This window comes from Hemitrygon akajei, chromosome 6, assembly GCF_048418815.1.
Source record: "Hemitrygon akajei chromosome 6, sHemAka1.3, whole genome shotgun sequence".
Classification (NCBI taxonomy): domain Eukaryota; kingdom Metazoa; phylum Chordata; class Chondrichthyes; order Myliobatiformes; family Dasyatidae; genus Hemitrygon; species Hemitrygon akajei.
Window position 1 is genome coordinate 82,429,903 of NC_133129.1, and position 26,165 is coordinate 82,456,067.

Consider the following 26,165-nt stretch of genomic DNA (forward strand, 5'->3'; position numbering starts at 1 on the left):
CAAGTGTTTTTCCTGTTAAAATGGTGAAATTATTTTATTGAAATGTTTTCCATTGGCTAGAGTCTTAGACTTATGAAGCAACAGAGTGGGATTGTATTAAAGACGATATTTCACAGAGAATAAATGGATATTCATGGTAACTCTTTTTCCCTGGGTTTTATAGCTCAAATTAACAGTTTATGGCTGTTTAGTGTTTGGTCTGTAAAGCTTACTTTTCAAGTTAGGATAATAAGGAACTAAATAATCCATTTCCCATTTAATCTGTGAAGGTATTGTAGAGCTGTGAAGAATAGCAAGTTTCTGGATTTATTTTACATCTGCAGTTTCTCTGCTGAATATTAAAACCATTCTCACAAAGTGAATGCTGTCAACAAAATGGTCAATGGTGCACCGACCACTTCCACACACAGCGTGGCATTGCCCCTCCCACCTCCACGGTGTGGCTAAAACATCGATGGATGAGTCAGCGTGGTTGAGGAATGGGCTGTGCCTACATTCCAGGTAACACCAGCAAGTCTGAAGCTTGTCGGTAAAGATGCCCTTCTGTGCAAACAATTCTGTCACTGACAGACGTCAAGCCACAGCCCCACCAAATGTAATGTTCCGCAGCAATTCGTAGGAATGCAGAGATGCTCAAGGAAAGGTTAGAGAAGAATCACAAATGAACACCTGACTTTTCTCCTCTCTCCCCCCCCCCCCCCCCCCCCCCCCGGTAGAATGTCATATCTCAGCCTCACTGAACTTTTCATGCTGTTTTACAGCATCCAGCAATATTAACAGACAAGTAAACCAGAGTACATATCTTGTGATCTGGGACCCTTTACTCAGGGTCGTATATTAGAGTGGCCGTAGCCATTTCACTGAACACACTTGGACCACTTGTGCATATCATGTTTTCTTGCAACAGAGTTGGGAAGCTGTTCGACCAATCTTGTCTGCAAGCTCTCAGAGCAATCCCAGTGGTCCTATTCCCTTCATCACCTTCCAATAACCAAGAGTGCTACAGCACAGAAACAGGCCGATCACCCTGCCTAGTCCGTGCCAAACTGTTATTTTGCCCTGCTCCATTGACCCGCACCTGGACCATAGCCCTCCATACCCCTCCCATCCGTGTACTTAACCAAAACGTCTCTTAAATGTTGCAATTGAACCCGCATCTACCACTTGCACAGACGGCTCATTCCATACTTGTCCCACCCTCTGGGTGAAGAAGATCCCCCTCACATCCTCCTTAAATAGTTCACCTTCTACACTTAACCTATGACCTCATTGGAAAAAAGACCGCTTGCATTTACCCTGTCCATAATCTCCATAATTTTGTAACAGTCTATCAAATCTCTTCTCAATCTCCTGTGCCCCGGGGTAATTGCTATAGTATCTGCCTCAACTTATTCCCTATAACCACCACCATCTGTGTGAAAAAAATGTTCCCCTCAGATCTCCATTGATCTGCTGTTTTGAATGTTGTCAGTGACTGAGCTTCCTTTAAATTAACTGATGTAGAATTACAAAGGTTCACCACCCTCTGCCTGAAAACATTCCTTCTCATTTTTGTCCTGAAGGCCCTCTGTTCATCACCATTCCTTAGCACCCTACCGTTTGAAAGAAATGTCTGTTGGGTATTTGACATCTGTGCGCAGTTTTTGTTGCCCTGTTATAAGAAAGACATTGTTAAATGGGGAAAAATGCAGTAAAGATCTGTCAGGCTGCACCAGGACCTGAGAGTCTAAGTTATACGGAGAGGAAGGCAGGCTGCCTTTATTATTGGAATATAGGAGATTGAATGGTGACCTTATAGAGATATTTAAAATCATGAGGGATATTGATAGAATGAACACACAGTCTTTTACCGAGGGAAGAGAAACCAAATACTAAAATGACCAAGTTCGGTAGCTATCATGGTCAGCACAGACAAGCTGGACAATAGGGTGTATTCCCATGCTATTTATGATTTTATGATTTCACAAAATGCAATACCCTGCATTTGATGGGGTTAGATTCCATCTGATAAAGCTCTGTCCAATGTTCCATCTGATTTACATCCTGCTGTAGCCTTAGACATCCTTCCTTGCTGTTAAGAATGCCACCAACTTTAAGGTCATCCACAGGCTTACTGGTTGACCATTGAGCTGAGGTCAGTATGTAGGAGCGGGCATATGTATTACTATTGATGGGGTGATCCAAGGCCAAGTGGAGGGCCAGTGAGATTGCATCTGCTGTAGATCTAGGCAAATTGCAATGGGTCCGGGTTCTTGCTTAGGCAGGAATTGGTTCTAGCCATGACAGAACTCTCAAAGCATTTAATCACAGAAGATGTGAGTGCCACTGGATGATGGTCATTAAGGCAAGTCACCCTGCTCTTGTTGGGCACGGGTATGATTGTTGCCCTTTTGAAGCAGATGGGAACCTCCAACTGCAGCAGTGAGAGATTGGAGATGTCCTTGAATATTCCTGCCAATTGGTTGGAGAAGGTTTTCAAAGCCCTACCAGGTACACCATCAGGGCCTGATGCCTTGCGAGGGTTCACCCTCTTGAAAAATGTTCTGACGTCGGCCTCCAAGACAGAGATCACGGGGTCACCAGGGATTTGCATATTCTCCCTTTCAAAACATGCATAAGACATTGAGCTCATCTGGTAGTGAAGCATCACTGCCATTCGTGATGTTAGGTTTCGCTTTGTAGCAAGTAATGGCTTGCAAACCCTGTCAGAGCTGGCGTGCATCCAATTCCATCTCTCACTTCAATTGGAATTGTTTCTCGCCTTGCGTAGGTGCTACCTGGATTTCTTGTATAGTTCTGGATCACCGGTCTTGAATGCCGCAGATCTAGCCCTCAGCAGACTATGAATCTTATAGTTCATCCACCAAAGGCGTTGTATAATAGCATTGGAGTAATAGCATTGTAATCATAGGTGATTTTAATATCTGCAATATTGACTAGGACTATCCAAGTGCTAAGGCATTAGATGGTACAGAATACATTCAATGTCTCCAGGAAAGTTTTCTGAACCAATATGTTGATAGCCCATACTAGAAAGGGGGCAACATTCAACGTCCTCTTGGAAAATTAATTGGATATATACCTGATGTGTCATTGAAGGAACACTTTCAGGGCAGTGACCATAATTCAATATGTTTTAGTATAATTATGGAAGAAGATAGGGCTGGTACACGTGTTATAAAGTCCTCAATATCAGCAAGGTATATCATACATATGTACATCATACATGCAATTGTCTATATGACAATAGACTTGACTTTGACTGGGAACTTGATTGGAAAAGGCTGATTGATGTAAGTAGGAGGCTTTTAACAGTGTGATGGGAATAATTCAGGGCCAGCGTGAATCTGGAAACTAGAAGGGGCACAAAAAAAAGATTCCAAGGAAGGTGATGCATGGTCTCTGGCAGGATTAAAGACCTCTGGTTGAGACTCTGGTCAGGAAAAGGCAAAGATGAGTATATTGTCATATGTACAGGTATAATGAAAAACATTGCAGTAGCATCACTGGCACGTAACATTATATAAACAACATTCACAAGGAAAATATAAATTATGTAAAACTTACTATTTTTACAAAAAAATAACACAATTAGAACAAAAAAGCAGAAATCTATTTTAGTTCGAAGTGTTCATAGTGTTGCTAAATATAAATGGAGTCATATGCCAGTGTAGGAGCTGGAATCAGGTGAATCCTTGAGGAAACTTAAGGAAATTGGGAGGGTAAAAAGGAGATAACCCTGGCCGATAATGGAAAGGAGAATTCTAAAAGATACTGTAAATAAACTAAGAGCAAAATTGTAACTAAGGAGAGAATAAGTCCCCTTAAGGCTCAGTGTGGTGGTTACCTGTGTGTGGAGTCATGGAGATGGGTAAGATCTGAAATGAGTGCCTTTCATCTATATTCAGCATGGACAAGGACAGGAACGGCAGTAAATCTCTGATAGAATTCACTACGCTCTCTGATGTGATCGCTGAATCATATTGTCATTGTAGAGAAGATAGTGTTGATGGTCACATGAAGATGGATAAATCAGTGAGGTCTGACTATATATATCCGAAGACGTTATGCTGAAAGCAAGGGAATATATATCTGGAGCCCGGTAGAGATTTATTGGCCATGGGTGTGAGATACCAGAAAACTGGAGGATGTGATAAAGCTGGAGAGGGCACACAAAAAAAAATCAGGGAAAGGCAATGCAAGGTCTTCACCTGAAACATCGACAACCTACAGATGCTGCACGATCTGCTGAGTTCCTTTCACATTTTTGTTTTTTTTAATCCTAAATTCTAGCATTTACAGTCTCGCAGGAATATTGTCAGGACTGAGGGCTTGAGTTACAAGGAGAGACTGGATAGACTGGAAGGATTTGCCCTGGAGCGAAGGAGGCTAAGTAAAGACCTTATAGAGGCAAGGATAGGGTAGATTATCACAGGCCTTTCTGCAGGGAAGGAGATTCTATAAAACTTGATCGAGCATAATCAATTGCCACAGCTGAGTAATTGTATGGACACTGAAGTTTCACAGTTTTAATTGTGTCATCTGACATGTCTCTATCCCCCAGTCTGTGACTGGTTGAAAGCGAGAGCAGAAAGATATAAAAGGGATCAACAAGGCAAGATTTTCACGCACAGGGTGGGTGTATGGAATGAGCTGCCAGAGGCAATTACAATTATAACATTAAAAATCATTTTGGAAAGTGCATGAATAGAAAAAGTTTGGAGAGCTATGGGTCAAGAACAGGCAAATGGGATTAGCAGAGCAAGGCATCATGGTCAGCATCGACAAGTTGGGCCGAGGAATCTGTTTCCATTCTGTATAACTCTGAGTCTCTTCATCTGTGTCTTTGGAAAGAAATGAACTCGGACTATCAGTGATAAATCCAGTGAAGAATTCAGGAGCATCTTCTCTAGCCAGACAGTGCTCAGAGATTGTGAGCCAATGGTCAACCTCCCACAAATACTGCCAACCATTTGTTGGATGCAGTACAGTGATGCAGCTAGTAGCAGTGCTTCCTCACAGTGCCAAGAACCCAGGTTCAATGCTGACCTTGGGTGCTGGCCGTCGGCAGCTTACGGATTCTCTCGGTACCTGAGTGGGTTTCCTTCAGGTACTCCAGTTTCTTCCTACGTGCAAGGGATGTGCTGGTTGGCTGCAACAAATTGCCCCTAGTGTGTGGGTGAGTGGTGGAATCTGGGGCAAGTTGAAATGTGGGGAGAATAAAAAAGAGAACCAGTACACGATTGGGGTGAATGGGTGGTTGGTTGATGGGTTGATGGCCTTTTTCTGTGCTGTGTCCCTTTGCAATTCTGTTCATTATGTGAAGAAGTGGAATGGCTTAATGTCACATGTGCTGTTTGTTTTAATCACAGATTGGGGGATAGAGACATGCATAGGACAACACAATTTAAAAATATTACTTCTATTTAACCAGTGTCTGTACACTTATTCAGTTGTAGCAATTGTTTGAGCTCAGCATGGGTGATTTCAGCATCAAGAATTCCTCTGACAGGAAATGGAAGCATATTACATGCAGCTGACAGTGAAACTACTTGCAGGGCTGAGCAGAGATGGAACTGATAGTTCCATAATCGTAGTTACATAAGTTTTCATATGATATATAAACTATGTTGCAAAGTTTAAGAGAATATTTGTTCAGTGTCACTGATGGGTATGTGGGAGAAATGAAAAATCAGATAAATCCGTTTAAAGACAGTCGTGGGCTTCAGAGAGAGGACCCACATGGTTCCTAACGGTGCTGTTGATTGCTTGTTCTTTAGAGTTAATTGCACCTGCAATTCCCTCATGTTTCAAGGGCTAATGCATGCAGGCTTCCAGTAACATATCAGTGCCAAGCTATCTGTTTGAGGAGAGCAAAGCTTATTAAGGTGTGAATCAAGGTCAAATACAATCAACCCACAGAAGACCGGAAGTCTAAGATCTACCAGAATGGTAAAATTGCTTTGTAACCTGCAAGCTTGTCCTTAATATACGGTGCTGCATCCCAAATGAAACAGAGGGAAATGTAGGAATTTTCATTCCCTTTGTTGTTTCTGTCTGTTTCCTATTCAAAACATAATGTGGGAGTTTGTGAACTGTGGTGCTATCGATGTTTCGGTTGGACTTCTCTGAAGGGTTGTAAGATATACAACATTTTAATATTTATAAGACATGTAAAATATTGCATAGAGTATAGAATCAGACTCAGAATGTCAAGTAGCACAGAAGCTGTCTCTTTAGGCCGTGATATCCATGCCGACATTTTAATGGCTATTAACTCTAATCTCATTTGCAAGCATTAGGACTGTGTCCTTCTATGCCTTACCTATTTAAGTACCAATCAAAATGCTCCTTAAATGTAAAAACTGTACTTGTTTCCATCTCCTCATCTCCATTCTAAAAGGATGCCCCTCTATTCTGCAGCTGAGTCCTCTGGTCTTAGATTCTCTCACCACAGGAAACATCCTCTCTACATCCACTGTATCTAAGCCTTTCACCATTCAATACGTTTCAATGAGGTCTCCCCTCATTCTTCTGAATTCTAGTGAATACAGGCCCAGAGCCATCAAACACTCTTCATATGACAAGCCATTCTATCCTGGAATCATTTTTATGGACCTCCTTTGAACCCTGACCAGGTTCAGCACATCATTTACACACCCATAAGGGGCCCAAAACTGCTCACAATACTCTTAAGTGAGGCTTCACTAGTGCTTTATAAAGTCTCAATGTTACATCCTTACTTTGTATTCTAGTCCTCTTGAAATGAATGCTAACACTGCATTTGCTTTCCTTACCACAGTGTTGACCTGCAAATTAACCCTTAGGGAATCCTGCACAAGGACTCCCAAGTCTGTTTGCCACTCAGTTTTTTTTTTGTATTTTCTCTCTATGTAGAAAAATATCAACCCTTTCATTTCTTCTACCAAAGTGCATCACAACACTGTAGTCCACCTGCCACTCCTTTGCCCATTCTCCTAATCTGTAGCCTCTCTACTTCCTCAAAACTACCACCGCTCCACCTAACTTCATATTGTCTGTAAACTTTGCAACAAAGCCATCAATTCTATCATTGACATATAACGTAAAAAAAATTGGTCCCAACACAGACCCCTGTGGAACACCACTAGTCACTGGCAGCCAACCAGAAAAGGTTCCCTTTATTCGCACTCTCTGCCTCCTGCCAATCAGTCACTGCTTTATCCATGCTAGATTTTTTCTTGTAATACCACGGGCCTGTAACTTGTTAAGCAGCCTCATGTGTGTTACCTTGCCAAAGGCCTTCTCAAAATCCCAGTACACAATGTCAACCAATTCTCCTTTGTCTATCCTGCTTGTTATATCTTCAAAGAATTCCAACAGATTTGTCAGGTAAGATTTTCCCCAGAGAAAACAATGCTGACTATGGCCTATTTTATCATATGCCTCCAAGTTCTCTGAAACCACATCCTTAACAATCAACTCTAACATCTTCCCAACTACTGAGGTCAGACTACCTGGTCTATAATTTCCTTTCTTCTGCCTCTCTCCTTTCTTGCTGAGTGGATTGACATTTGCAATTATCCAGTTTTCTGGAACCATGCCAGAATTTAGTGATCCTTGAAAGATCATTTAATGCCTCCACAATCTCTTTAGCCACCTCTTTCAGAACCCTGTGCTGTACACCATCTGGTCCAGGTGACCTTCACTCCTTTCAGTTTCCCAAGAGCCTTCTTCCTAGTTATGGTAACTTCACACACTTCATGATCCTTGACATCTGGAACTTCCACCGTACTCTTAGAGTCTTCCACGGTGAAGACTAATGCAAAATATATATCAGTTCATCCGCCATTTCCTAGTCCTCCATTACTACCTCTTCCAGCATCGTTTTCCAGTGGTCCAATATCCACTCTTGCCTCTCTTTTAACACTTTAGGTATCTGAAGAAACTTTTGGTATCCTCTTTAATAATATTGGCTAGCTTACTTTTGTATTCTATCTTTACCCTCTTAATGACTTTTTAGTTGTCTTCTGTTGGTTTTTAAAAGCTTCTCACTCCTCTAAATTCCCATTAATTTTTACTCCATTATATGCCCTCTCTTTGGTTTTTATGTTGACTTTGACTTCTGTTGTTGGCCACAATTGTGTCATCTTGGCTTCAGAATCCATCTTCCTCTTTGAGATGTATATATCCTGATGCTTTATGAATTGCTTCCAGAAATTCCAGCCATTGCGTTTCTGCCATCATCCCTGCCAGTGTTCTTTTCCAATCAATTTTGGCCAAAAATACCTCTGTAATTCTCTTTACTCCACTGACTCATCTGACTTTAGCTTCTCCTTCTCAAATTTCAGGGTGAATTTGATCATGTTATGATCCCTAAAAGAACCCCAAGTGTTTTTTTTATCTTTAGCTTTCCAATCAATTCTGGTTCATTGCACGATACCCAATCCAGAATATGCTGATTCCCTAGTGGGCTCAACCTCAAGCTGCTTTAAAAAGTCATCTTGTAGGCATTCTAGAAACTCCCCCTCCTGGGATCCAGCACCAACCTGATTTTCCCAGTCTACCTGCATATTAAAATCCCCCATGACTATTGTAACATTGTTCTTTTTACATGCATTTTCTATCTCTTGTTATAGTTTGTAGATGATGTCCTTCTACCAGAGGGTATCCTGGTGAATCTCCTCTGCACTCTCTCCAGCAGAATACCATTCTTCCTACAGCATGGCACCTGAAATTACACACAATACTCTGAGTGCAGCCTAACTAGTATTTTAAGTTATAATATTACATTCCAACTCTTGTATTCTGTGCCATTACCTATGAAGGCAAGCATGCTATATTTCTCCTTCACAATGTTATCAATCTGTTTTGCCACCTTCAGTGAAGTATTGACTTAAGACCATAATACATTGAAGCAGAATCAAGATTTCAGGCCATTGAATCCATTGCAGCCTTCCATCATGGCTCATTTAGGAACCCTCCCCCCATATCTCTGTTCATCAATCTTCCGTAGTGCCCATTTACCGTATTTACCTGTTGTAACATGAACACATTCACTGGAGAGACACTGAAGCTAGTGGATATAGAAGAGTTTTATTCAATAAAAACAAGTAGCAGGCATCATATTGAGATGCCCTTGGAGGAAGAAGCCTCCTGACCCAATATTACATGACATTTTCATATGCTTAACATTAAAGGTAACAGCAGGGCAATTCTATAGCTACAATGTATCTGCAATGCTTCCTTTGAATTACATATAGTTTTCACACATGTCCTCCAGACACCCAAAATGAATGTTAATCAGCATTGTCTGGTTTGCAATCAACTCCAGTCTACAGCTCCAGGAAAGCTATTGTTCAGAGCTACATTTTAAGTTCATTTTACAATCCATGTTCATGTCTGAAGATCGGTTACTGTTGAAGTTAATATTTGCTATATACCCTAACTCCAGAATATGCCATAACAGTACCTTACATCACCTTGTACATATCAGGATTAAATTTCATTGTCCAATACTTATTAATTACACCTTCTACATTCACATCAAAGCCAATATATATTGCAAAGAGAAAGGTCCCAACACCAACCCTGTGGTACAGCACTAATCTCAGAGTTCTAATCAGAAAATCATCCTCCACCACCACCTTCTTCCTTCTCTTGTCAAATAAATGTTGGTTCAAATTAGCCAGCTTGCTTTGGATTGCATGTGCCTTAACCTTTTGGACCAGCTACCATGAGGGACCTTGTTAAATGCCTTTATAAAGTCCTTATAGTCAACATCCACTACCCTGCCTTCATCAATCTCCTTTATTAGTTCCTCAAAAGGTTTAATTCAGTGAGATAGATCTTCTGCAACTCATAGTCTTACTGACACAGTTCCTGTCTTTAAAAATGTACATAAATCTTGACTCTGAGAATTTTGTTCAATAACTTCCCTAGCATTGATGTAAGATTCACTGGCCTATAGTTACCAAGATGCTCACTACTGCCCTTGTTAAGTACTGGAATTAAGTATTCACTGTCCTCCAGTTTTCTGGTAAAGTAAGTTTATTATCCATATACATACAGAACATGTTACCATAACCCGGAGGTTCAGTTCTTTGCAAGAATTTACAGGATTTGGTATCTCAACTATGGCTAATGAAGATGCAAAAATATCCATCAGGGTACCTGAAATCTTCTTTCTTATTTCCCATGGTTTTCTGGGATAGATCTCATCCAACTTTACAAACATATAGACACAAAAGTGAAACCTGGAGCAATGTAACAAAACCTGGAGGAGCTCAGTGGGTCAGGTAGCATCTAGGGAGGGAAGCAGAGAGTCAACATTCTGGATTGATGAAGCGTCATAACCTGAAATACTGACTATCCATTTCCCTTCATAGATATTGCCTGACCCACCAAATTCCTCCAGCTTTTTGTGTTCCTGTCTTGATATATTGACAAGCCTATATGTATTCCAACACACCCAATAACTCACCTTCTTAACAACTCTGTAATACTGACATACACGCCAAACTATCACTGTACCACTCTCTGAACTCACTGTTCTTCACATCCTTCTCTTTGATGAATATAGACACGAATGTGTACAGCAGATGCAGGTCTTGCTGACAGCTCCTAACTCCACCAAGTGGCCTCTTTCTCTGGCCAGCTTCATGTTCCTAATAAGCCAATAGAATACTGGAGTTCCTAACAACCCCCTCACTCTCCCAATGGCATCCAAAACCATATACCTGTCTGAGATGGAACCTTAGTGCACTTACTACTCTTCCTGGAAGTCACCCATCTCCCCTCGTTTTGTTCCATGGCCAACTCACTAAATGTATTATCTGCCGCATTTTTCACTCCCTGAATGCTCTGCCGCATTTTTCACTCCCTGAATGCTCTGCTCATCATGGCTCTAACTGGCAGGTGTGACAAGAGCTGCAGCTGGGCACACCTCCCACAACTATAATCAATGGCACTGGAAATGACCCTGATGTCCCATATCACTGGCCCAGCTTAGAGTCATAGAGCCATAGAAATGTACAGCACAGAAACAGGCCCTTTGGCCTATCTAGTCTGTGCCAAACAATTTAAACTGCCTACTCCCGTCAACCTGCACCAGGACCAATGTCCTCCATAACCCTACCATCTATGTACTTATCCAAACTTCTCTTAAATGTTGAAGTCGAGCTTCCATGCACCACTTGCCCTGGCAGCTCGTTCCACACTCTCACAGCCCTCTGAGTGAAGAAGTTTCCCCTCATGTTCCCCTTAAATGTTTCACCTTTCACCCTTAACCCATCACCTCTAGCTTCCTTATCCCGATCACCACTCACCCTGCTCACTCAAGTCCACACTTTAATCTCAACAGCAGCACTCCAACCTTGCATCCTTTTTAAAAATTGCTGCGTTTAGATGTTGGATTAATAATTTCTTACCATATGCTTTTGGGTTCTGTGTAGATAGATAGATAGATAGATACTTTATTCATCCCCATGGGGAAATTCAACTTTTTTTCCAATGTCCCATACACTTGTTGTAGCATAACTAATTACATACAATACTTAACTCAGTAAAAAAATATTATATGCATCTAAATCACTATCTCAAAAAGCATTAATAATAGCTTTTAAAAAGTTCTTAAGTCCTGGCGGTAGAATTGTAAAGCCTAATGGCATTGGGGAGTATTGACCTCTTCATCCTGTCTGAGGAGCATTGCATCGATAGTAACATGTCGCTGAAGCTGCTTCTCTGTCTCTGGATGGTGCTATGTAGAGGATGTTCAGAGTTATCCATAATTGACCGTAGCCTACTCAGCGCCCTTCGCTCAGCTACCGATGTTAAACTCTCCAGTACTTTGCCCACGACAGAGCCCGCCTTCCTTACCAGCTTATTAAGACGTGAGGCGTCCCTCTTCTTAATGCTTCCTCCCCAACATGCCACCACAAAGAAGAGGGCGCTCTCCACAACTGACCTATAGAACATCTTCAGCATCTCACTACAGACATTGAATGACGCCAACCTTCTAAGGAAGTACAGTCGACTCTGTGCCTTCCTGCACAAGGCATCTGTGTTGGCAGTCCAGTCTAGCTTCTCGTCTAACTGTACTCCCAGATACTTGTAGGTCTTAACCTGCTCCACACATTCTCCATTAATGATCACTGGCTCCATATGAGGCCTAGATCTCCTAAAGTCCACCACCATCTCCTTGGTCTTGGTGATATTGAGACGCAGGTAGTTTGAGTTGCACCATATCACAAAGTCCTGTATCAGTTTCCTATACTCCTCCTCCTGTCCATTCCTGACACACCCCACTATGGCCGTGTCATCAGCGAACTTCTGCACATGGCAGGACTCCGAGTTATATTGGAAGTCTGATGTGTACAGGGTGAACAGGACCGGAGAGAGTACGGTTCCCTGCGGCGCTCCTGTGCTGCTGACCACCGTGTCAGACCTACAGTCTCCCAACCGCACATACTGAGGTCTATCTGTCAAGTAATAGTACACCTCTCAAGTATCTCCACTACAGGCTATCCTAAAGTTATGATCAACTGACTTATGGACTCTCCTATGGTGTCAACTCCATAATTTTATTATATTCAACAGTTGATGCACACACATGCAATCGTTCTTACAAATGACAGAACTAGCGTCCTCTCTGTCTATCTTTAGTAATTGTTCTTTCTTATCACTTTAAATGTGCTCTTGATTCTTTGTAATTTTCTGGTGATCATTTTATGTGTCTTCTAAGTTAGGGACAAAATTAACTTCAGAACATTTGTGAAAATGGAACTTGTTTATTATTTGAGAACAATCCACACCAGTTTAGACTGGATCGACTAGGCTTATACTCACTGGAATTTAGAAGATTGAGGGGGGATCTTATTGAAACGTATAAAATTCTAAAGGGATTGGACAGGCTAGATGCAGGAAGATTGTTTCCGATGTTGGGGAAGTCCAGAACGAGGGGTCACAGTTAAAGGATAAAGGGGAAGCCTTTTAGGACCGAGATGAGGAAAAACTTCTTCACACAGAGAGTGGTGAATCTGTGGAATTCTCTGCCACAGGAAACAGTTGAGGCCGGTTCATTGGCTATATTTAAGAGGAAGTTAGATATGGCCCTTGTGGCTCAAGGGATCAGGGGGTATGGAGAGAAAGCAGGTACAGGGTTCGAGTTGGATGATCAGCCATGATCATACTGAATGGCGGTGCAGGCTTGAAGGGCCGAATGGCCTGCACCTATTTTCTATGTTTCTATGTTTAATCCTGAATGCTCTCGTCTAATAGCATTGTACAACATACTTTTTCAAAGTAGTTATGAAGCAAAAGCAACCCATTAATGCAGCCTCCTATCACAGTCAAACTTATATTCTTAAACATGAGAAGATCTGCAGATGCTGGAAATCCAAAGCAACGTGCAAAAAATGCTAGAGGAACTCAGCGGGTCAGTCAGCATCTGTGGAAAACAGTAAACAGCCGACATTTCGGGCTGAGATGTTTCAGTACCAATGATGGGCCTTGGCCTGAAACCTCAACTGTTTATTCTTTTCCATAGATGTCCTCTGGCCTACTGAGTCCCTCTAGCATTTTGTGTGTGTTGCTTCTATTAATCTGCATGAACTCTGCCTTCATTTTATGTAAGAGCCACTGTTTCAGGGAACTGGTCTGCTGAGCAAAAAGTAGAAAATACTATCAAATAAATCAAAAAGAGTTAGGAGTGAGTCTAAAATATATCAATAATATAACAGATTATTTATTCTAACTATAACTCATTACTATAAGCATAGTGTGATAGCTCATATTCCTTTAAGAGACACACCATATATTTTCACTGGAACAAAAAATATATGCAGAATCAGGGTGATATTTAACTTAAGTTTGAATATTAGCTAAAGAATCAAAAAGCATTGCCTTTTTACATGTCTTATCCTCCGGTAATTTGCCACCTGTCTTTTCTTTTTTGGTTTATGTTTTGTGATTTGTTAGATCTTCATATGTACATAATTAACTCTGTGAACAAGTGGCCCTGCTTGTCAGCTGTGGAGAAGTGTGAAAATGATTAACAGTCAAGAGCTGGGCGATTAGTACCATATTTCCTCAGTGAAGCATTTTTTGAGCTCCTCCAGAGACTCCATCCCTCCCCTCCCCGCAGCCACCATCTCCACCCCCGCTCCTTTTCCCTGACAAAGGAAGAATGTCAGTCTTTTGCAATGCCACATTTTAGGCCATGAGGGGCTGCGTTGCTGATGGTGAAGGAATGGTGTAGGCAGCATAATTCACTGCCAATTGAGAAAAGAACTCTAATTCTGATAAATGGTCGACCCCAATACATCCTACCTGTTATTATAACAGACATGTAGTATCTGTGCTGTAAATTAGTTAAACCCCATAAGGGTTTAACAGTAGCTTATCTTGAAGTGAGTAATTTGACTGGTGAAGGAGGTGTGCGCGTGACCAGTGTAAATGATTTTTGTTTTCCACATTAAAGCAGATTTAATTGACTGCTATTTTCTTCTTTAATTTATACTTATCATATGTTGTCTCTTTGAAAGAAAGAAAACAATAGCAGTTTGCAGCAATTCCTGTTTTACCAACTTAAATGTTTATTTATAATCTAACAATAGAAGCCCTGGACTGTAGAATTAAATAGTACAACATTTCTTGAACCTGTTTCACGTTGCAAAAAGCTACAAACTCTGCATTTCAGGGTAATGTACAATAGCAAGAACATACTGCGCAGCATTCATCGTCATGCCCTTCCAGTAGAAGTGGTAGAGGCAGGTTCGATATTGTCATTTAAAAGAAAATTGGATAGGTATATGGACAGGAAAGGAATGGAGGGTTATGGGCTGAGCGCAGGAGGTGGGACTAGGTGAGAGTAAACGTTCGGCACGGACTAGAAGGGCCGAGATGGCCTGTTTCCGTGCTGTAATTGTTATATGGTTATAGAATAAGTGTCATTTGTATAATCTACACTGATGGTGTAATTCTATTATTGAGGCTGAAATTGCTTTATTTTGTAATTCCTATTACATCTCTTGCATGTGTGGAGTATAAACACAGTATAATCTTTACTGATTGTGTAGTTCAGTATGTACTCACCGTCGCCCAGTCACCACCTAACTCTCTTCTCCTTTTGGAGAAATATTCTTTTTTCACCTTACAGTCCTCAGCTGGTCCATTCTCACATTCCCTCACTATAATGTCCCATCTCCTTCCCTCTTTGAGCCATTCTTTCCTCTATTGCTCATTCCCTTGATCTTCCTCCATTGTCTGAGTGATCCAAGCCTCTCTATATTCCCTGAGTAAGGAACCGGGAACTGGGAATCAAACCTAAAGTTCATCACACCATTGAAGAGAGCACTGTTGCTCCAGTTTACTCTCCCATCTTTGTTAAAGCGTACTTCTTAATAAAGTCTTAAGGTACTATATTGAGATGGCATGGTGACACAACAGTTAGGAATGCTGCATCATAGCTCAAATATTCTGGGTTTGATCTTGACCATGGTATAATCTGTGTGAAGAAACAAGAAACTACAATTGCTGGAATCTAAAGCTACAAAAATCCTATGTCAATGTCCATTTAGAAATCAGATGGCAGAGGGGAAGGAGCTGTTCTTGAATCGCTAAGTGTGTGTCTTTAGGCTTCTGTACCTCCTTCCTGATGGTAACAGTGAGAAAAGGGCATGTCCTGGGCTGTGGGGGCTGGTATATGAGCCTGAATTGATCACCGTAGGATATTGTTGGACTGCAATGTAAGTGGTAATTAGGTCTTTTTTTTAATCCAGCTGTGTTTCATTGAAGTAGCTCAAATTCCATGCCTTAGATATGTTGTAGAAACTTTTGTATTAGTAAAATGGAGAAAGACAGCAGATGCTGCAATTTGAAGACATAATCCAGAGGAACGCACACAAAATGCTGGAGAAACTCAGCAGACCGGGCAGCATCGATGGAGGAAATAAATAGTTCACATTTCAGTCTGAGACCCTTCACCAGACTCATGAAGGTTCCTTTATCTGATCTTGATGAAAGGTCTCAGCCTAAACTATTGACTGTTTATTCCCCTCTACAGATGCTGCCTGGTCTGCTGAGTTCCTCCAGCATTTTGTGTGTGTAACTCTGGATTTCCAGATTTGCAGAATCTCTTGTGTTACAGAAAATCAGGAGTCATTCAAGGGTCCTTGTCTTGAAACCTAAAACTGTTCTGCTCCCTGCAATTGCTGTCTGACCTGCTGAGTTTTCCCACCATTCTCTGATATTGGCTGGCAAATTAATGTGACTTCAATGTTGTTAGACACTTTGATGAACAAATTTCATTGTGGTTTATCTCAGTCTACCAGGATTTATTCAGATTTTGGCCTCATGAAATGGCTGTTTCTTGGTTTCCATCCTCATCTTGGTTCAATTCCTTCTCTGTAAATTTTGTTCCCTTAATGCAATTTGGGCTAAGAATTTTGGTAGAAAGTACTGTTTTTAGGATTGTAAAATTCATTGCATAATACAGTACAGAAAAGTTGTAGATTGAGAACTCCAGAAAGTGAATTCACAGGAATTGGCAAGAAACTAGTCTGATGGTGGAAGGGCTATTGATTGACACATATGGCACAATTCCAGCTTATGATACAAACAATATTTAAAATTAGACTTGACAATATGTTTTGGTTGATTTGGGGAAATTTCTGGATTTACAAATATTCTGTGGCTCTGAGGATTTCCTGACACTGTTTTGATGATAATTAGTATAGAAGGTCATAAAGTTATAAACAGGTTTTTCAGCTCACAGTGTCAGCATGGACCATCAACCACCCAATTACATTAATTAATTCCATTTCTCTGCAAGTCTCTACCGTTCTCATAGATCTGGCTACTCATCCACACATACGACCAGTTAACCTACCTCACATCTTTGGCTCGTGGGAAAGAACAGGAGCACTCAGTTAAAATCCATGCAGGCACAAGGTGAACAAGCAAACTCCAGACAGACAGCCTCTGAGTTCAGGGTTGAGCCTAGACTCTGGCAGTCTGAATATCAGCTACACCACTATGCTGCCTGCAAGGAACTATAGCTATATGACAACAGGAATAAATTTGCTATTTGCATGTTTGCACATTAAAAAAGGAACTGAAAGAGAACATGTTGTATTTAACTATGTTGATTTTGAAGGTTAGAATGCCCTCAAGTTACCCCTAGCATTAAGTTACTTTCCTTTGCTGCAAGTTGCCTTGTACTAGACACTCATTCAGTGGTCAACAATGTTCTGCTCTCACTTCTGGAACTCTTTAAATCATGGAATCACTGCTTGCTGAGACTCTCTGTCAACGCTCTGGGCGTTGAGGCAGTTATCACTAAAGTCAAAATTTGTAATTTGAATAAGCCTCAGTTTTGAACTTATCCCAGAAGAAATGTTTTTGAGTTCTTTTTTATAGAAACAGTAGGTGGAACCTCAACTGTAGAATGATTTTAACCTAGAACAACCAATATGCATTCTTAGCTATACGAGTTACCCATTTCCACTTCCAAAGTCTTTCTCAAACAACATGAAGGAAGTGGAGATTCCCAGATTCCAGTCAATTCAACACAAACCAACCCAAAATTATTTATTATTTAATCATGTGATCCTGCTCCCTAAGGACTTGCTTGAAATGCTTATTTTACAGAACGTGAATGTTGATTGCAAGGCCAATATTATTATCCATTCTTTTAATTTAACTTGGACTTTTACAAAGCCCAGTAAAACCAACCATATTGGAATCATATTTAACCTTGCTCAGAAACAGTAAGTTTAATTCCTGGAAAGACATGAATCAATTTGTTGTGTTTTTATCACAATCTACATTTTTTAAAGATTTTGGGATTTATTTAATTATTTGCTAGTGAATTTTGAATTCACCCCTGAATGATAAATTCAGACTCTTATTTTTAACCTGGCCATTTAACCATTCCTACCTAATCATTTTTAAATGAACAAAATAATAATTCTAGCGTGATCGAAACTGTCAGGTGTAAAAGGAGCCAGAATTGTTTCACCTATTGCAATTTAGATTAATCTGAATCATTCATGGATCACACACAGTCCATTCAGAGTAAAACTCCCTCATCACTGTCACAGCATTTGAAGTGCATTCGTTGCCAAACAATTGTGATGTTTTAATAATTTTTTTTCAATCTCTTTCTCTTACCTTTCTGTTGACGGTCATCCTGAAAGGATCTTGACTCCTTCAATTTCTGCCTCCTGATCATTTAAATGCCCCAACCTTCTTCCTTGTCTTTGCTCTAATCCTGGGATATCCCTTCTTGAAACTTCCTGCCTCACCAATCCTCTTATCCTTCCATAAAATTCTGCTAAAGTTTTGGCCACTCTCTCTTGAATTGCCTCGTGTGTCTCAGCACTTGTTTAGGAAATGCTTCTGTGAAGCATTTTGAAAAGTTTTATTATGTTGAAAGTGTTGTGCGAAAGGGAACTGTGGTTTTTCCTGTTGTCATTTTGTGGTTTGTAATAGCAGACTTGCCAAGTGATTCTGATCTGTGTTTAATTGTGGACACAAGAAAGTCTGCACATGTCGGAAATCCAAAGCAACACACACACAAAATGCTGAAGGAGCTCAGCAGATCAGGAACCATCTATGAAAATGAATAGACAGCCAATGTTTCGGGCTGAGACCCTTCTTCAAGACTGAGAAGGAAGGGGAAATTCCCAGAATAAAAAGGTAGGGCTCCCAGGGAGGGAGGTTAACTAGGTGGTAGGCGATGCCAGGTGGATGGGAAAGGTCAAGAGCTGGACAAGAAGGAATATGATAGGACCTTCCTCCCCCCACCTGGCTTCACCTATCACTTTCCAGCTAGTCTCCCTTCCCTCCCACTACCTTTTTATTCTGGGAATTTCCCCTTCCTTCTCAGTCCAGAAGAAGGGTTTTGGCCTGAAACGTCAACTATCTATTCATTTCCATAGAGGCTGCCTGACCTGCTGAGTTCCTCCAGCATTTTTGGTGTGTTTAATTGTGGATGTGTTTTAGCTCTTTTAGCTTTAAAACTCTACTGAACTGAGGAAATTATTTTTATGCTTGTGGAAGTGGGAGGGGGAGGATATGGACGTAAATGATAGTCCTACTTTATTAACAGTGAAGATATTTTACTGGAGATATGAGACTTTGATGTTTCAGGTCTGCACTCAGTTCAAACAAAGATGGTTGTGGTGACATGCAAAGCCACCAACCAGTCCAAACTGCATTTTCTTAGATCAAGCTAACATTATATTGTTTCATTGTAGATTTTTTGGAAGAGTGTTGTCCTCTTTAGATATTGCAGTAAGGTAGATAAGAGAAGGATTTGAACAGGACTGGAAAAGGAACACTGGGGTTTGAGTTTACACTGGTGAACTACATCACTTAGTAAATAAATGTGAGAATGTATTTCATTACAGATTTTGTTCACCCTTTTTGATGTTTGAGTTGATCCATCCTCAGTGACTATTTAAAATTGCACGACCAACTGCCTCCCCACTTCTCCTATTTCGGGTGTAAATCTCATAGTTTTGTGACTTGATCACAAGGTAAATTGGCCACTATAAATTGCACCTCATGTGGAGGTGACAGCTAGAATATTGGATGGGGTAGGGGGAGGTAATCAGAATGTGGGCAAAATGTAAACATGGATAGCATAGAATTACTGCAATGGATCCAGGGTGGTTGGCATGGATTTGATGGGCAGATGGGCCTGATTTTGTGCAGTCTGACTCTAGCTTTGACTTTCATCGAAGCGAGTCAATTCTTTCTCCTGTAATGTTCTCAAGAACACTGTTGTCTTCTTAGAAAAAGGAGCTTATGCTTTGTTGATGAGTTTCTTACACTGGGAGATTATTCTAAGCAGAAAAAGAGGCCTGAAGGTGAAGTCCTAGCCAAATGTGCTAAAATAAAAGAACTGAGGTAACTTAATAACCTCACAGATTTTCCCCTAAATTTCACAGGCCATCTCCCTTGGAGTCTAAGTGGGTTAGGACTTTTCTCTCGTTTTGAATTTGACTTGGTCTTTGCTTGGTACAAGAATGGGACCCGATTTTATTTCCTAAAAGTATTGACATGTTCCATTTCTGATTGTGAACGCACTAGTTTCCTGGTTTGTTATGTGACTAAAAACATAACTAATTTTTCTTTCTTTCTTTTACACAACCCATTTCTCAGGCATCTCGTACACAGAATACCACTCAGGTATAAACCATTTACTAAACTTACAAGCTGCTGTAGTTTATTGTGAAATTGTAAACTAGTTTCTGAAATACTTGCATGTGCTCATCAGTGTACAATTAATACTAGTGTGTTAAAATGGTACATAAAGTATGCTTTTAATTTATTACATACCGTATACTTAAACAGATCCAACTGGTTCACAAATACCTTCTAATTGATTGTTAACATAATGAGCAGGTTAAGAACGCTAATCCAAAAACTGCAGTTTGTAATTAAAAAAATGAATTGCAATTGGACTCTGGGCTCAAGAATGTTGATATTCCAGTTACTTGAAGGGATGTCTATCATTAACAATCATTTATTCAAGCTTCCTGTACTTTCAGAGCCCTCATCTGCCAGTTCTGATCCCTGTGCTGATATGATCATCATCTTTCCAGAGAAGCTGTGTGAGCTGATGCACAATCTAAATTTGAGCTTATCTCCCTTTCAATGCCCACATCACCTATTCCCCCTTCTCACATCCGTCCGATTACTGTGTCCATTTCAATTCAATTCTGCAGTTCCAAGATCAGTCACTATTTGCTGGGAATTGATGCCAGCCATTTTGCTGCCGGAACTGTTCCCTGTAAGGAAACCAGGGATATTTTCAAGGCAGTGGAGAACCCCCCTGCTCTTCTTGGAAACAGTGATTGCCAATTGTTTTGAGGAAGCACATAATGCCTTTATCAACTTTGCTCAAAGACATACTACTGAGATTGCTTGCTCAATCAGTACTGACAGTATGGCTCTCCAGGCAGTCTCAGTGAACACAAAGATCTTGGGATACAGGTTTATGAGGTTCCTGAAGGTGGCAGCCTGGTGGATAAGATGGAGAAGCAGGCATATGGGATGCATGCCTTCATTTGCCATGGAAGATAAGTGTTGGGATGTAATGTCACAGCTTTATAAAACATAAGGTGCAGGTCACCTCAAGAGTATTGTGCAATTCTGGTCACCATGTTATAGAAAACAATGTAATTGTACACGAGAGGCTGAACAAGAGATTCTTCAGTATGTTGCCTGGATTAGACCATTACAGTTAAAAGGAATAACTGGTTAGGCTGGCTCTGTTTTCCCTGGAGTAGAGGAGGCTGAGGTGTACCTGATAGTCATAGAAAATTAAGAAAAGGATAGACTAAGTTCTTTTTTTCATGATAGGGTCATCAAAGACCGAAGGGTATAGGCTTAGGGTGAGAGGAAGGTTTAAGATCTGAAAGGGAATTTCTTTAACATAGAGGGTGGTTGAAATCTATAGTCTGCTGCCTGGAGAGATGGAAGTCTCACAACATTTAAGAAGCATTGATTGAAATATTTAAATTAATGTTGAGTTATTGAAGACTATAGACCTAATATGAGTAAATGAGATTCAGGTTGGTCGAAACAATGATCTGCTAGGCCAAAGGACCCATTTATATGCTGTATGACCCTTGACAGTACAGCTACATAGCCATACAGTGCTGCTTGCTTGATATAGCTGTACAATAACTCATCCTGGTCATGTATCGACTTCCTGGCTAGTGAAGTCAAGAATCTCGTATGTCTTTTCAACCATCTTAATGACTTGTGCTGTTGCTCTTAAGAATCCTTGGACATATACATAAAGCTCACTCTGTTCTTCAAATATTTCCTAGAGCCCTATTATCCATTGTTTATATTCCTAGCTTTCTTCATCCACCCAAGAAGTAGCATCTCACATTTTCCATATCTCTTATCTGTGCCCATCTTACTAATTGGCCAGTATCATTTAGGCATTGAAGATAACCCTCCTCACTGTCGACAACACCACCAATATTCATGTGACCTGTAAACTTACTCATTATATTTTCCCATCTAGATTCTTCACGTAAGTAACAAACAGCAAGTGTCCTATTATTGATCCATGTCCTACACCACTGGTCACAGACTTCTAATCACAACAACAATCCTCTATCATCACACTCTGCCTTCTATCATCAAGTTTTGGATCTAAGTTGCCAAATTGTCCTGCATCTTGTTGTTTATTAAGTTTCCTTGGTGGGACCTTGTCATCATCAACAATGCATACCCATACTACCTCAATACCCATGCTTAGCCAGCTCTTTGATGATGCAATGAGACACTCATCTTGTTGGATCTTAATATCACATTATTGACGTCTCACTAGTAGCAGTTGGTGTCTTGCCATCAGTATTCCAATCATTGGGCATTTATATTCCATAGTTATTGTCCTGTGATTGATTGCTTGAGCCTTATCATTGGATGTTAGTGTCCCATCATTATTTTTCCATCATTTCAGGCTAGTAAGGGATTCAGGAGGCCACATCTGTGTGTTAGAAGTTGGTGGAGATCACAATTTATCAGTTGCTTTATTTGTTATTCCACATTCCGGATCAGGTATTAGGGAAACTTGTATTTCCTTCCCTTTCATAAAACACAAGAGATTCTGCAGAAGCAGGAAATTTAGAGTAACACATACAAAATGCTGGAGGAACTCAGCAGGTGAGGCAGCATCTATGGAAAGGGATAAATATTTTGGGCTGAGACCCTTCATCAGGACTGGAAAGGAAAGGGGAAGAAGTTCCTTACCTTTGCTATTTTAGAGCAGGAATGGTAGACACAATGTTCTAAGCAAGGTCTGAAATAACTCAGCTGACCAGAAATTCCTTGGGAGGTTCAACAATAAGTTTGGACCATTGAACCTGAATCACACCAAACTAACCTCCAGTGATAACAGCCTGGGAAACACCTGGATACCCTGCAGGCACTGAAGTGTTTGCACAATCCTAGAAGAAAGAGAAATACATTTATTCATATTACCGGTTGGCCTTCCTGGTCCAGCAAATGTTGGGCATCAGGCTTCTCCATGTCCTGTACCACATTATTTTGCAGTTGTTGCTGAGATATTTTTGGTATCACAGCTTGGTAAGACACATGGTGACATATTTATTCAACATTTTTGTTTCTCCTTTTCCAAATATGGATTTTACATGTGGCGGAATGTTTTCTTTGGGAGACCAGGATGCCTTCCATTAGTAAATTGGAACCAATGCTTTTGATGTACATAATCAGCTCCTGAACAGAGCATTAATGCAGTTGGAATTCATGGTAGTTATTACATTACACCCTCATCAGGTGAGAGATTTGTTACAATATTGAGGAGCATCAAATTGAATAAATGTCAATACAAATGCATTAGATGAGGAGAGTTTCACAGCTGACAATAGGTGCAGAAACACAGCCCTGCAAGTTAATAGTCCCTCTCAGCACATCACCTAGTTGTCTGGAGTTTGTGGACCCTGAGCAGGTGTAACACAATTCAGAATCGGATTTGAAACATCTTAAAAGAAGTGTCCTGTAAACGCTGCGTTTCAAAAGCCAGCCTGGAGCTCCACAACACACACAAGATGCTGAAGCAACTCAGCAGGTCAGGCACTACCTACAGAGAGGCCAAAACCCTCCTTCAGGAGTTCCACAAGATGGATAGTAACTCCTAATATTCTCGCTATTTCAAGTATATTAGATGCTAGTAGTGCTGCCATTTCCCCTCACAGGACATCTGTGAAGGCGCAAGGTTGTATAGAGTGACCTCTGCATAATTGTGACATCTTTTTAAAATCCCAGAAGAGAGCACAGTTTGACTGTGATCCATTCTGTTTTATTGGGGCCAATGGGTTTGTATCGTATGTGTAAAATCTTTCCCTAGGATAGAATGGGCTTTGTTCATAATCAGAAGCCTTAACATGGACTAGTCCTAAACAACCATGGGTAAAATATCACAGTAGCAGTGAAGCTACAACAAACTGACCAAGCATGCCTCTGTGACCCTACCCAGTCATCACTGTTCCTCAGTATATTACTTCTGTTTCTTATCTTCTGCACAGTTTGGCATTAAAAATAATTTACTCTTGTACATCATTGGGACAGCTGAAATACGTATAACGCTTGTTGCATTGGTCTCCCTGTCTCACAGAATATGACTTGCAGGCAATGAAGTAAGCAAGTGCAATTACATTGATTATTTGACCAATAGAAAGCCGTTCATTAAACATAAGTCAACATGATCAATATTGAGCATTTTCTCTGTGTTCTTGCACATTCTTTGCCAGCTCTTCTCTGGGTCAGCTTCCTGTCCAGACGATGCACTGACTGCTTTTTATTCATATCTAATCAAGTAACACCCAACTGCACCTCAGAGGGGTAAACAAGGTAGATTATTTAATTTTCAATATCCACTCCCCACCACCACCAACCACTACCTCAAGAAAAAAACAATCAAACCAATATGAAATCTATACTAATAGAAAGGGATTCTGTAATGTTAAAACAATTTCCGAAGCACAGGGCGAAGTTCATCCAGGAGCTTTCAAGTTCCCTTGTGGAGCACATATTTGTTTTATTTTTCACGCAGCAAATTGATTTAATTTATTCACCAGAACTTGTACAACATAATACAAATGAATGAAAATGCTATGCTTCATCTCAGTAGTGGGTTGAGCTACACCATGAAGGTGACTAATAACCCTTTCTGATGATTCATTTTTGTTTCCATCTCACTTTAACCAAAGCATGGATGGGTCTGGTCAAACACCTACAGTGCCTTAAAAATGTACTCAGCCCCCACAACTATCTTCACATTTTACTGTCTCATTTTCTAAAATTAAAATATTTTGAAGTGGCATATTTGAACTAAACTACAAAACATTGTGCATCATGTCATGAGCATCAAAAGTAGATAAGTCACCTGAACTGGACTGAATACTCCCCAGAGTTCTGAAAGAGGTGGCTGAAGAGATTGTGGAAGCACTGGTATTGATCTTTCAAGAGTTAACAGATTCTAGCGTGGGTCTGGAGAACTGGAAAATTGCAAATATCACTCCTCTTTTCAAGAAGGGAGGGAGGCAGAAGAAAGGAAATTATAGGCTGGTTAGTCTGACCTCGGTGGTTGGGAAGATGTTGGAGTTGATTGTTAAGGATGTAGATTTGGGGTGCTTGGAGGCACATGATAAAATTGACTAAAGTCAGCATGGCTTCCTTTAGGGAAAATCATTCCTGACAAATCTGGTGGAATTCTTTGAGGAAATAACGAGAAGGATAGACAAAGGAGAAGGATGTTGTGTTCTTGGATTTTCAGATGGCCTTTGACAAGGTGCTTGCTGCACGTGAGGCTGCTTAACAAGTAAGAGCCCATGGTATTATAAGAAAGATACTAGGATTGGCTGATTGGCAAGGGGAAAAGAGTGAGAATAACGGGAGCCTTTTCTGATTGGCTGCTGGTGACTAGTGGTGTTCCACAGGGATTGGTTTAGAGTTTGCTTCTTTTTATGTTGCATGTCAATGACTTGGGTGGCAGAATTGATGACTTTGTGGCCTAGTTTGTGGACAATATGAAGATAGGTTGTCGGACAGGCAGTGTTGAGGAAGCAGGGATTCTGCAGAAGGACTTAGAAAGATTAGGAGAATGGGCAAAGAAGTGACAGATGGAATACAGTGTGAGGAAGTGTATCGTCATACACTTAGGTTGAAGGAATAAAAGCATAGACTATTTTCCAAGCAGGGAAAAATTCAGAATCCGAGGTCAAAGGGACTTGGGAGTCCTCATGTAGGATTCCCTAAGGTTAACTTACGAGTTGGGTTGGTGGTGAGGAAGGCAAATGCGATGTTAGAATTCATTTTGAGAGGACTAAACTATAAATGTGTGAATGTTGAGGCTTTATAAAGCACTGCTGAGGCCTCACTCAGTGTATTGCGAGCAGTTTCAGGCCCCTTATCAAGGACATGTTAACATTGGAGATGGTTCAGAGGAGGTTTATGAGAATGATTCTGGGAATGAAAGGGTTATTATGCATATGAGAAGCACTTGATAAGCGGTCCTGTTCTCATTGGAGTTCAGAAGAATTATGGGGATCTCATTGAAACATATTGAATGTTAAAAGGCTTAGGTATATTGGATCAGGAGAAGGTGTTTCCTATAGTGGGGAAGTGCAGGACTAAAG

The 26,165-nt window shown here is 40.7% G+C and overlaps 1 protein-coding gene across 5 annotated transcripts in view; it reads left to right on the plus strand.

Annotated features, from left to right (window-relative positions):
- The window catches only part of bnc2 (basonuclin zinc finger protein 2), a 459,273-nt gene that overhangs the window by 425,093 nt on the left and 8,015 nt on the right, over positions 1-26,165 (plus strand). For 2 of the 5 annotated variants that reach the window (XM_073048679.1, XM_073048677.1), the window contains exon 5: positions 20,149-20,175. The exons of the other annotated variants lie outside the window; for them this stretch is intronic. In XM_073048679.1, the coding sequence (XP_072904780.1) occupies positions 20,149-20,175 (27 nt within the window). The remainder of the gene's footprint in view (positions 1-20,148; positions 20,176-26,165) is intronic. 5 annotated transcript variants of the gene reach the window in all.